Raw genomic sequence first — 12,545 nt, forward strand, 5'->3', positions numbered from 1 at the left:
AAGGCACTGAGCTTTATCTGGGTCTTCTGGAACAAAACCTTTAAGCTGCTAGGGGAGGGGATGCAAACCCTGTTAACCCCAGGATGCAGGTGAAATCCATTGCATCCTGGAGATAGGACAGAAGAAGTAAAAGCCTTTGTTCTTGGAAGGAGGGTAGGAATACAAGCTGGAGCAATTGAGGCCCCCTACAGTTGGGAGAGGGGTAAGAGTACTGAGAAGTTCCTATTCCTTTTTTTTTTTTTTTTTAGGATTTTATTTATTTATTTGACAGAGAGATCACAAGTAGGCAGAGAGGCAGGCAGAGAGAGGGTGAGAAGCAGGATTTCTGCTGAGCAGAGAGCCTGATGTGGGGCTCGATCCCCGGACCCTGGAATCATGACCTGAACTGAAGGCAGAGGCTTTAACCCACTGAGCCACCCAGGCACCCCGAAGTTCCTATTCCTAAGACTCAGGACACAGAACCTGACTGGGACTGAGGCTGAATCTCAGAGAATGTGCTTTCCTGCTTGTTTTCAACTATGAAGTGAGGAAATACTGGGTAACAAAGGTCTATTTGTAGGAGACAGACAAGAGTATAGAGAGAAGTGATCTCTGAGATGCAGTTACACAAAGAAGACCTATGTCTGAGAGTGGAGCAGCAAATACTGAGGGGGGGAAAGCCACCTGGCAAATGAGCCTATACCTTAAATAAAAAATGCTGATGTACCTTGGAGCCTATTGTATACTGTGAGTAACTAAACAACAACAAAACCCAAACCCCATTCCACTCCTTAACTACATTGACTTAACCCTTCTCCCTCAAATTTAAGGCCTAAAAAGAAACATGCCCATTTTCAGGCATTAATGTTATTTGCCTCAATCTCAATTATTCTACACATGATGTCTGGCTTTTAACCAAAAATTATGGGACACATGAAGAAGCAAGAGAAAAACAGCAAACTGTCAAGAGACAAAGCATTCAACAGAACCAGACTCATAACGTCCAGATGTTGGAACTATCAGATAGTTGGTTTTGTTTTGTTTTTTTTTTTTAAAGATTTTATTTATTTATTTGACAGAGATCACAAGTCGGCAGAGAGGCAGGCAGAGAGAGAGGGGAAAGTAGGCTCCCTGCCGAGTGGAGAGCCCTGTGCGGGGCTCGATCCCAGGACCCTGGGATCATGGCCCAGGCTGAAGGCAGAGGCTCAACCCAGTGAGCTGCCCAGGCACCCCTTTCAGACAGTTTTAAATAACTATGAGTAATAGTTTAAAGGCTGTAGTGGAATAGATGGACAACATGCGTGAATAGAAAAGGACTTTCAGTAGAGATGGACACTATTAGAGTCAAGTGGGAATCTAAGAAATGAAAAACGTAATAAGAGATGTTGAATGCCTGTGACAGGCTTATTGCAGACTTGGAGACCTCACAAATTAGGAATCCGTATACTTGAAGATAAGTCAATATAAATTGCCCAGACTTGAAATATAAAGAAAGGAAAGGTGGAAGAAGTCCAGACCAGAGCATCCAGTGCTGTAGACAGTATAAAAAAAAAGCTTAATCCTTGTGTAATTGGAATCTCAGGAGACAAGAAAGTGAGGAAAATATATTTGAAGAGCATAATTGACCACATAAGCAGAATAAAGGAGAAAAATCACATTATAACTCACTATATAGAGAAAAATATTTGATAAAATTCCTCATGCACTCATGATACAAAGAAAACTCTTAGCAAACTATAGATGGGAATATCTTGAATTTGTTGAAGGATATCTATAAAAAAAATCTATAGCAAACTTTATTAATAGTAATATGACGCATACCTTCTTTTAAATACAGAACAAGATGAAGGTTTTGTTAATATGACTTCTGTTTGATTTTGTGTTAGAGGTTCTGACTAGTACAACAAGAAAAACTATTAAAATGTATAAAAATTGGGAAGAAAGGAAAAAAGGTCATTATTTGCAGATATAAAATTAATGACCAACTTTAGCAAGATTGTTAGAAACAAGGTAGCATAAAAAATCTATTATGTTTCTAGGGTTACCTGGGTGGCTCAGTTTGTTGAGTGTCCGACTCTTGATTTCAACTCAGATCATGATCTCAGGGTTGTGAGATCAAGCCCCATGTTGGACTCCTCACTGGTGTGGAGCCTGCTTAAGACTCTCTCCCTCTCCCTCCACTTCCTCCCTCCCCCTCTCTCATATATGTATATGTATGTATGTATGTGTATATATACACACACATGGATATGCATATATATATATATATCCATTGTATATCTATTATATTTCTGTATACTGGGGACAAAGAAAAGTGGAAACTGAAAGATGTGATTTACAATAGCATAAAAACATTAAATGGCCAGGAATAAATCTTACAAAAATTTGTAAAGTAACTTCAAGCCATAAAATGAAGGAATATACATTGCTTATGTAATGGTAGATTCACTATTATAAAGATGTCAGTTCTCCCCAAATAGATCTGTAGATACACTGCAACCCATGTCAAATACCAAAAAAATTTAGGTAGACATTGACAATCTGATTTTTTTTTCTTTAAGATTTTATTTGAGAGAGAGAGAGAGAGAGAGCATGAGAGTGTGAACACAAGTGGGGAGGGAGCAGAGGGAGAGAGTGAAGCAGACTCCCTCTGAGCCAGGAGCCCAATGCAGGTCTCGATCCCAGGACCCTGGGATCATGACCTTAGCTGAAGGCAGACGTTGAACTGACTGAGCCACCCAGGAGCTCCTGTTTTCTGTTTCTGTCATTTTTCTCTGTATTTATTAATTGGTCTTTTATTACTCTAAGAATCTATCCCTTTATTGTTAATTATTTTTTACAGTATGGACTCATGGGTATTGTTTAAATCTATGGGTTATAACCCATTAATTTTACCATTTTATTGCTCACATTGTCCCTAATATGAACATTGGGAGATCTTTCTGGTTGGCTCCCATGTCCTTTCTAAATGCCCCCATCACTTTTGGAGCATTTCCTTACTTTCTGGCATCACAAGATATTCTAGGCACGTCATGTGTTTTTTCTGCTCCGGAAGTAGAATCACTCATTTCTCCATGGAGCCCATGTTCTTTTTCATTGGAGGATAGCATTTATAAATGAAGAATTTGTACACTAAGTTTGCTTATTGCTGATGAGTATCATTACTTAGAGTCCCTGTCAATTCACAGAGCTAGGAAATGCTTTAGCACCCACATCTGTGTCACATCTGTGTACTATGTGTACTATTCTCTGTCTGTCGTTTTGACCTCATTCAGACGCTCCCGATTCCAGCTAAGTGCCACCAGGATTGTGCTGATCTACTCTTTCCTTATTTTTACTTCTTTCTCCCACAGTGAGAAATGTGGCTCTCATTTCCCACAATATATGTATGTATTTAATCTTTGTTTACACATGAAATAGTTCAGAATTGCTCACCTTTGCCTTTGTGACCATATAATTTATCATCTGAATTAGGACACTTTGAGAGAGAAACAGGGCATTATTAATTATTATTCCAGGATAACAGGTATAAACATAGACTGTTTCAGGGAAACTGGGAGGTGTGGCCCCTACATATGGTATATATTATACTAATATATTATCATTATAGCTGTTTTTGTCCTTCCCCTTTTTTAGCCTCATAAATTTTTCTGAAGGATGGAGAAATCACTCTTGAAAACATAATGTGTTGAAGGTTACTAAAATGGTGAACATTCAGCGATTGATGTACTGAATAGAAAACATTTTCTGTAATCATAGTAGGCTGCTTTGGTGAAAATACTGAGTTCTATTAAAATTCCCTCAGCGTCGGCAGGAACAGAGCAGCGCGCTGTCCTCTGTTCTGTTTGGGTCACTGCTGTGAGTTAGAATTGGAGTTTTCTCAGGTTTCCCTTGAGAAGGTTTTATTTCATCTAGTGTTTCATAATTGTAAGTTTTAGAAAAGAATTTTGGCTAAAGAAATGCTCATTTGAGGTACCTCTCTGGTGGTTAATAACATTTCCCTGTTCAGGTGGACACACGTTTGCAGAATGGATTTGCTCCTGGAATGAAGCTGGAGGTGGCTGTGAAGACAGACCCTGAAAGCTACTGGGTCGCCACCGTCATCACCGCCTGTGAGCAGCTGCTGCTTCTCCGCTACGATGGCTACGGCCAGGACCGCAGGGCCGACTTCTGGTGTGACATCAGGAAGGCCGACCTCTACCCCATTGGGTGGTGTGAGCAGAATAAGAAGACCCTTGAAGCCCCGGAAGGTAATCAGATGCTTGCTCGCGAGACGGGATACGGTACTGCTGTGTGCGCAACCTTGAGGTTTTCCATCTTCCGCATGTGTAGGTTTTCCTAACTGTCTGGGGTTAGCATTTTGAATGAAAATGTTGATAAGGAATAATGCACATTTCCCTATCTTTAAAAATTATTTTGGAGGCTTCGTAAAGCCTTGGTTTTTTATGACACTCCTAGGAAGCATCAGTTGTGTATCATCCTGTAAAACTGTGAGGCTCTTTGAGTTTGGGACTTGTAGGTCTGTTTGTCTTGAAGTAGTTAGGCCAGATTGCTGTGCTGTTGATTCTCTTCTGATTTTATTGTCCTGCCTCTTCTCACCCCTCAGTGATCTGGGACCTGTGAGTTCTTAAAATGAGTCACCTGAAGTTCCCTTCCAGGAAAGACCCTTACTGGGAGTAGAATCCAAATTGAGCGGGGACAGAGACAGTAGGACAGGAGGAGGAGGAAGGTCATGTAAAGATGGAGAAAGGGAAAGAAGGTTTCAGGTTTAAGAAAATACCAGATCTTACATGATTTTCTTTCAGCTACTTACTTTGATGTAATTTCAGCTTTACAGATAAGTTGCAAAAATAGTATAGAAAATTCTTAGAGACTTTTTGCCATTTTCCCCTAAATGTTGATGTTTTACCAAGTTTATGTTCTCCATCCCTCTGCCTCTCATATACACACACGTGTGTGATTTTTCAATGAACCATTTGAGAGTCAGTTGTAGGCACAATGCCCTTTTATTCCTACCTTCATGTACTAATAAGGACATTCATTAGCATAATAAAATAACAAAATAAGGAAATTAACTTTGGTATAACACTGTGATTTAATCTGTAGATCTTATTTAGTTTTTTTGTTTGTTTTTTAAAGATTTTATTTATTTGTTTGACAGAGAGAGATCACAAGTAGGCAGAGAGGCAGGAAGAGAGAGAGAGGAGGAAGCAGGCTCCCTGCTGAGCAGAGAGCCCGATGTGGGACTCGATCCCAGGACTCTGAGATCATGACCTGAGCCGAAGGCAGCGGCTTAACCCATTGAGCCACCCAGGCGCCCGATCTTATTTAGTTTTACCCATAATGTTTTTAGAGTAAAAGAAAATCCCAGATCATATGTCGCATTCAGTTGTTATATCTCGTAAGATTCCTTTAATTTGGAATAGTTTCTTAGTCTTTGTCTTTCATGACTTTGACGTTTTTGAAAGTTAATGGGCCAATTTTCTCAATAATATTGGTTATGCCTTGTTTCTTTTCCTGGTCCAGGATTCAGTCCAGGATCATACATTGTATTTCATTGTCATGTCTTTTTAGTTTCCCTAAACTTTCTTTGTCTTTCTTGGTGTTTTTGATGTTTTTGAAGAGTACAATCCAATTATTCTTTTAGAACATCCCGCAGTTTGGATTTGTCTGATGTTTCCTCAGACTAAGATTGTGCACTTTTGGTAGGAAAAATGCAGAAGTGACTTTCTGTCCTTCTAGGGCATCAGTCATTATTAGGGCACACATACTGTTGGTTTGTCCTTAACTGGTGACATTCACTTGTATCACTTGATTAATTTTGTATATGCCAGGTTTTTCCACCATAAAATTACTTTCATATCCCTAAATTAAGTATCTTATAGGAAGATACTTTGAGATAATGTAAATATCTCATCACTCTTCAAACTTTTATCCACTATTTTTAGCACTGATTTATCATTTTTATCTAAAACAACTATTATTCTAATGTTTACCAAATAGTGTTTTCTAATTCTGCCTACATAATAGGCTTTCTACAAGAGAAAGAGCTTTCCTTTCCCCCCATTTACATACATACAATTGTGTATGTGTGTGAGGGTAGACTCATGATTCTTAGTTTACTCAGTGGGTTATAATCCCTCACTGTCATTATTTATTTTGAATTTGGCAAGTGGCCACCCCTTTAAGCTGGCTGATGCGTCCTTTGTTATGTTCCCATCATTTTTTGAGTAGTTCCTTATGTTTTAGCTCAAGAAACTCTTCCTGAAATCAGCTATTTCTTCAAGAAGTCCTGGCTTCTTTGGTGAAGAATGGTATTTTGAAATGAGGATTTAGGTGTTAGGGTCCTTGGGGGTCTGTGGGCTTCTTAGAAGCCTTTTTTTTTTTTTCTTTAAAGATTTATTTATTTATTTTGAGAGAGAGAGAACTGGGGGTTGGATGGGAAAGGGAGAAAGCTGAGCCCATAGCCTCATGTGGGGCACGATCCCAGGACCTTGAGATCAGGACCTGAGCTAAAACCAAGTGTTGGAGGCTTAACCGACTGAGCCACCCAGTAGCCTCTGGCTGCCATATTTTAAGTGCTTTGTGAAAAAACGTTTTAAGAGGAAGCTCTAGAGACATGAAGCTACTGGCCTACCATCTCATCATGAGAGTCTAGGAAAATGCATGCATCTAATTTAAATGATTTTAGTTGGATACAAGGTTATTATAATGAAAGAGTGAGTGGGAGAGCGTGGAGAGAATGGTGGAGTAAAATCATTCTAGAGAAACATAACCACAAAGGAGTTGAACATTGTGTCACCAAAAAAATTTCAAAGAACCAACTAAGAGAAAGTAGTAACAATGATAGAAACAGTGAGAAAAAGTATAAATAAAATTTATAAAAATTAAGAAATAAGATGGAAAAAAGGGAGATTTGAAAAGAGAAAAAGTAGAAATTAGACAAGAACTAGAAATAAAAAAATACTGGAAATGAAGACCAAGTTAATGTGAACTCAGGAACAAACCTACCATGGATAATAGCTGAAGAGAAATGGAGGATGAAAAGGAAGAAAAATTTTAAAATAAAAAAGAAATGAGGAAAGAAAAAAGACTCGGGGTAGAGTCCTTGAAGAAAACCATTACAGTGAAACAATAAAGTACTATCAACTTTCATTCAAGAAAACTTGACTAAAATACATATAGAAAGGGCTCACTTGCGCACAGGAAAATCGAGAACAGCTATATCAAGGTGTGTTCAAGTGACACTTGAACGGGTAATTTTTAAGATTTTATTTATTTACTTATTTATTAGAGAGAATGAGCAGGAGGGAGGGGCAGAGGGAGAAGCAGGCTCCCCACTGAGCAGGGAGCCGGATGTAAGATTCGATCCCAGGACTTTGAGATCATGACCTGAGCTGCATTGAAGGTAGACGCTTAACTGACTGAGCCACTGAGGTGCCCCTGACACTTGAACTTTAAAGTAAAATAAAATCCATTCGTTATTCAGGCAAAAGTCCCAAATTTCTTGAAAAGGAGGGGAAACAAGATTGTTATCAGACAAACAATAGTGCTTTTATGATAAAAGATATTAGGGTAACATAGTCCAGAAATTCACTAAAAGAGCCTATGAGATACGGGTTTTATGTCTCGCCACACTGAACTTCAGGTATAAAGGCTATAAATCGACTCTTAGGAAGATGTGAAGATTCAGGAACAGTGTTCCTGTGAACCCTTCCTAACACATCCATTGGGGAATGAGCTTCAGAAAACCGAGTGAATGAAGAAGAGACATTAGCATAATAACTGTGAATGAGACATTAAATATATGTGTAGCTGTAGAACTTGGAACTAAAGGAATGTTCCAGAGGAGACAGTGTAGTAGTATGTAATGGCTCCATGATCTGACAGTACAGATACAGTGTAACTGTAAACCTGTGAGGCTGCCGATAGGGGGTGGGGGAGGGCGTGTGCATTGTGGTAAACCTCACTTGCTGCCTTTTCAAAAAACTAGCTTTACTGCACAGTAGTTAAATAAATGACCTTTTATTATTTATTTTTTTAAACTAATTATCTTTTAAATGTTAATTGAGAGTAAGTGACAATTACCTGAAATGAGATGGTAAAGAAGAGGAGAAAAAAGAGGTTTTGGCTAATGTTAGTGCTGTTTAGAGAACAAAGAAATGGAAAATAGTCCAAGAATAGAACTAAAGTGTTATATGAAGGTACTAGTATATACTAAGTATATACAGAAGAACAAAAACACAAAACTTTCTAAATGCCAAAAGATAGATTTTAAAAAACATGTATGTTCAAATAAAATAGATCACATAGTGAGAGCCTGCACAGACACACACACACACACATCAGTAACTTATATTTAACAATATGACAAAATTGAGGGCATACCTTTTTTAAAAATTTTCTATTTTTTATTAACATATAATGTATTATTAGCCCCAGGGGTACAGGTATGTGAATCGCCAGGTTTACACACTTCACAGCATTCACCGTAGCACATACCTTCCCCAGTGTCCATAACCCAATCACCCTCTCCCTACCCCCACCCCCAGCAACCCTCAGTTTGTTTTATGAGATTAAGAGTCTCTTGTCTCTTGTCTCCCTCCTGATCCCATCTTGTTTCATTTTTTCCTTCGAGGGCATACCTTTTGATAACATCCGTAAACATTAATGGGCTTAGTCTTCTATTAAAAGTAAAAATAGGGCGCCTGGGTGGCTCAGTGGGTTAAGCCGCTGCGTTTGGCTCAGGTCCTGGTCCCAGGATCCCGGGATGGAGCCCCGCATCAGGCTCTCTGCTCAGCGGGGGGCCTGCTTCCCTTCCTTTCTCTCTGCCTGTCTCTCTGCCTACTTCTGATCTCTCTCTGTCAAATAAATAAATAAAATCTTTAAAAAAAAAAAGTAAAAATATAGTTCAGGTTCACTCAGAAAACAAAACGCACTTTTAAAAATTTAATTTATTTATTTGAGAGAGAGTGAGAGAAGGGTGAGGGACAGAAGGAGAGGAAGGCTTCCCACTGAGCTGGTAGCCACATGCAGGGCTCGACCCCAGGACCCCAGGATCATGACTTGAGCCAAAGGCAGACACTTAACCAGCTGAGCCACCCAGGCACCCCTGCAAAACCCACTCATGTGCTGTACAGGAGACCCACTTAATGGAGAGATTCTGCAAGGATTAAAATACAGGGATGGACAAAGATAAACAAAAATCAAATCAAATAGAAAAGAAAGTAGGAGTGTAAGTCTTGGTATTTCATAAAGATCAGAAAGCATTGTGAGATAAAAGGGAAACTTTATAATGATAAAAGCTGCAGTGCATGGTTAAAAAAAAGAAAGGTGACCATCTACATATAGTCATGGAGTGTTCTGGTTATCTTGTTTCTTGAAAAGAGAAAAATGTATGAAGAATGGAGGAGGAAGCATATGAATGTGTATATGTGAAGTTCATTTTTTTTGTTTGTTTTGTGAAGTTCATTTTTAAAAAATAAAAGGGTAAGTCTATTAAAAAGGTTTCCTGTGGGAGGAGGAGCCCCGGAGGCTCATTCAGTTAAGTGTCTGCCTTCTGCTCAGTTCATGTCAGGGTCCTGGGATCGAGTCCCTGCATTGGACTCCCTCCTCAGTGGGGAGCTGGCTTCTCCCTCTCCCTCTGCCCTTTTCCCCACTCACGCTCACATGCTCTCTCTCATCTGCTCTCTCAAATAAATAAATAAAATCTTTAAGGAAAAAAAAAGTTACTTGTGGGGAAGGAAGGAAGTGGAATGAAGTGGGGGCCAGGGATAGAAGCTAGGTTTTCTGAACGTACCTATTTTGTAAATTTGAATTTTGAACTATGTGTTTTATATAACTATAAAACAAAATTAAATTTTAAAGAAAATTTCTAAAAAATAAAAATAAAAGCAGCATAGAAATGTAACTGTGTATGGAGATTATGAAGTGACCATTCAGAGAATTATTTCATTGGCTTTCAGATATAGTAATTTAAATGTACATTCCTATTAGGGGTATACCATAATCACAAAAACAAAAGTAAGCTGTTTTTGGTCATCATTGTTAGTGGCAAAATTAATGTTATTTTGAAGTAATATGCAGGTATTGTGGGATCAAGTCATAATGAAATGTGTGAGAGCTAGGGCTTTTAGCAGGAAAGAAAGAAAACAGAAGTTGGATAAATGAAGTTAAGTAGAAACAATGTCTTCATGAATTTGTATTGGAGGTGTCAATATGAACTCCTAATATGGTTTATGTCTTTTAAAAAAGGGAAGATACTATTCTAGATACTGAAAAGGTCTAGAAATACAAACAGTATAAAGAATATTAAAAAATGAGCACCCTCGGCACCCTAATTATGACCTCTAAATACCATTTTACCTGAGTAAGTTATTGCTTCTTGGAGAAGGAGCTGATTCCTGGACAGGGGCAGGAAAGGTACAAGCTGAGCCTGGGACACCATTCATACCAAAAGTAGGAAAGATGTCACTAACTGTTTACTAGGGTCATGTGTCAAAAGAGATTCTTGTGGTTAAAGACAGGACAGTATAAGCATCAGTAAGACATTAGCTGCAGTGACCTGGAACATGTCATATGTGATATAGCCAATAGTTTCCCAGTGAGACTTGTAAACAGAACGCTCACTGATTGCCTTTGGAAGATACTAGGAAAGCCACTGATGATTTTGAAGGCTGGTAAATACAGGGAAGGATAAAGAGAATCAAACATATATCCTGGCTTTTTTCTGTGAACTACACCTCAGGGTAATGAACTAGTTGAAGAAGTGAAAGTTTTCTTTATAGAATATTTTCGTTAGTAAACAAAAAAAGGGATGATGGAAAAATCACCATTTTTAGTCTCTAATGAATCAGTGTATCTATGCAGTGACCATTAAAAGCTGCTAACACCACGGGGCACCTGGGTGGCTCAGTGGGTTAAAGCTTCTGCCTTCGGCTCAGGTCATGATCCCAGGGTCTTGGGATCGAGCCCTGCATCGGGCTCTCTGCTCAGCGGGAAGCTTGCTTCCCTTCCTCTCTCTCTGCCTGCCTCTCTGCCTGCTTGTGATCTCTCTCTCTGTCAAATAAATAAATAAATAAAATCTTAAAAAAAAAAAAGCTGCTAACACCACAAAAGGAGACAACCGGAGTGATTGTGTTTCTTGATGGACATGGTAGAAGGTTACAGCTCCACTCACAAACTGTTCTCGACAGTGCCCCCCTCCCAAAAAAGAGGTCTGAATTCGATCAAGCTTATAACCCTGAGTACTGATTTATAGAAAGTACAGAGGTTAATGGAGCAGCTGGTTACCCATGTACAGGGAGGCAACCAGTAAAAGCAGACTCAGAAGAACTCCAAACAGACAAAAGGCTCTCTCTCAAAGCAAATACGCTGCTAGAAAAAGAGAGAGAGTAGGGAGTTGGAGGGGGAGAAACAGCATATGGATTAAAACAGACTTGAACAGTATATCAGCCATGTGCAGTATATGTATCTCATTGGGATCCTGATTTGACCAAGCAAATTGGAAAAACTGTTTATCAGTCATTTGGGTAAATTTAAATTTTGGACTGGATTTTTTTTTATTGAAGAATTATTAATTTTTAAAGGTGTGATATTGTTGTATTTATATCAAAAGTTATTTTCTTTCAGAAATACATACTAGGGTGCCTGGGTGCCTCAGTGGGTTAAGTGTCCAGCTTGTGATTTCAGCTCGGGTCAAGGTCTCATGGGTCATGGGACTGAGCCCCATGTCACATTCTGCACTCAGTGGGGAGTCTGCTCGAGATTCTCTCTCTCTCTCTGCCTTTTCCCTTCTCATGTACTCTGTTTCTCAAATATATAAATAAAAATCTTTAGAAATACATACTGAGATTAAACTGGATGAAATTATATGATACAATTATGTGATGTTAGAAGTTGGCTCTTAAATAGTTTGTGGTTGAGTGGGGCAGACTGTGTGAGGGTATAGATCATCAGGGATTGGCAAAATAAAATACCTGTAGAGGACCAGACAGTAAATATTTTAGGCTTTACAGACCATGTGATCCTATAACAGCTACCTAATGTTACCTTTTAGTGTAAAGCAGCCCCAGACAGCGTGTAAACAAATGGAACTGTGTTCCAATAAAACTTTAATTATAAATAGACAATAGGCCAAAGTTAGCCCCCAGGTTGTAGTTTGCCAACCACCCCTGGAAAGACTGACCATGAAGTGACAGTTGTGAAAGCTGGGGTACCTGTCATCATTATACTATTTTCTCTACTTTTATATATATCTGAGGATTCCCATCATAAAAAAAAAAGAAAGTAGTTAATTTTTGGATAAAATTGGGTCCAGGGTGGTTCAGTTGGTTAAGCATCTGCCTTCAACTCTGGTCATGATGCTAAGGTCCTGGGATGGAGTCCCGCATTGGGCTCCTGCTCGGCGGGAGTCTGCTTCTCCCTCTCCTCCCTGCTTGTGCTCTCTGTCGCTCTCTCTCAAATAAATAAAATCTTTAAAACAAACAAACAAACACTGGGCCCAACTACCTGTTGCTGTATTCTCTTTGTTTTGTGTGTACCTCCTATTACACTAATGAGGAAGT

At 39.0% G+C, this 12,545-nt stretch overlaps 1 protein-coding gene across 4 annotated transcripts in view; it reads left to right on the forward strand.

The window, feature by feature from the left end:
- Positions 1–12,545, forward strand: part of SFMBT1 (Scm like with four mbt domains 1) — a 122,433-nt gene that overhangs the window by 78,650 nt on the left and 31,238 nt on the right. For all 4 annotated transcript variants that reach the window (XM_044253393.1, XM_044253392.1, XM_044253396.1 and 1 more), the window contains one exon: positions 3,989–4,229. In XM_044253393.1, the coding sequence (XP_044109328.1) occupies positions 3,989–4,229 (241 nt within the window). The remainder of the gene's footprint in view (positions 1–3,988; positions 4,230–12,545) is intronic.

Source organism: Neovison vison, chromosome 6 (assembly GCF_020171115.1).
Source record: "Neovison vison isolate M4711 chromosome 6, ASM_NN_V1, whole genome shotgun sequence".
NCBI classification, from domain to species: Eukaryota; Metazoa; Chordata; class Mammalia; order Carnivora; family Mustelidae; genus Neogale; species Neogale vison.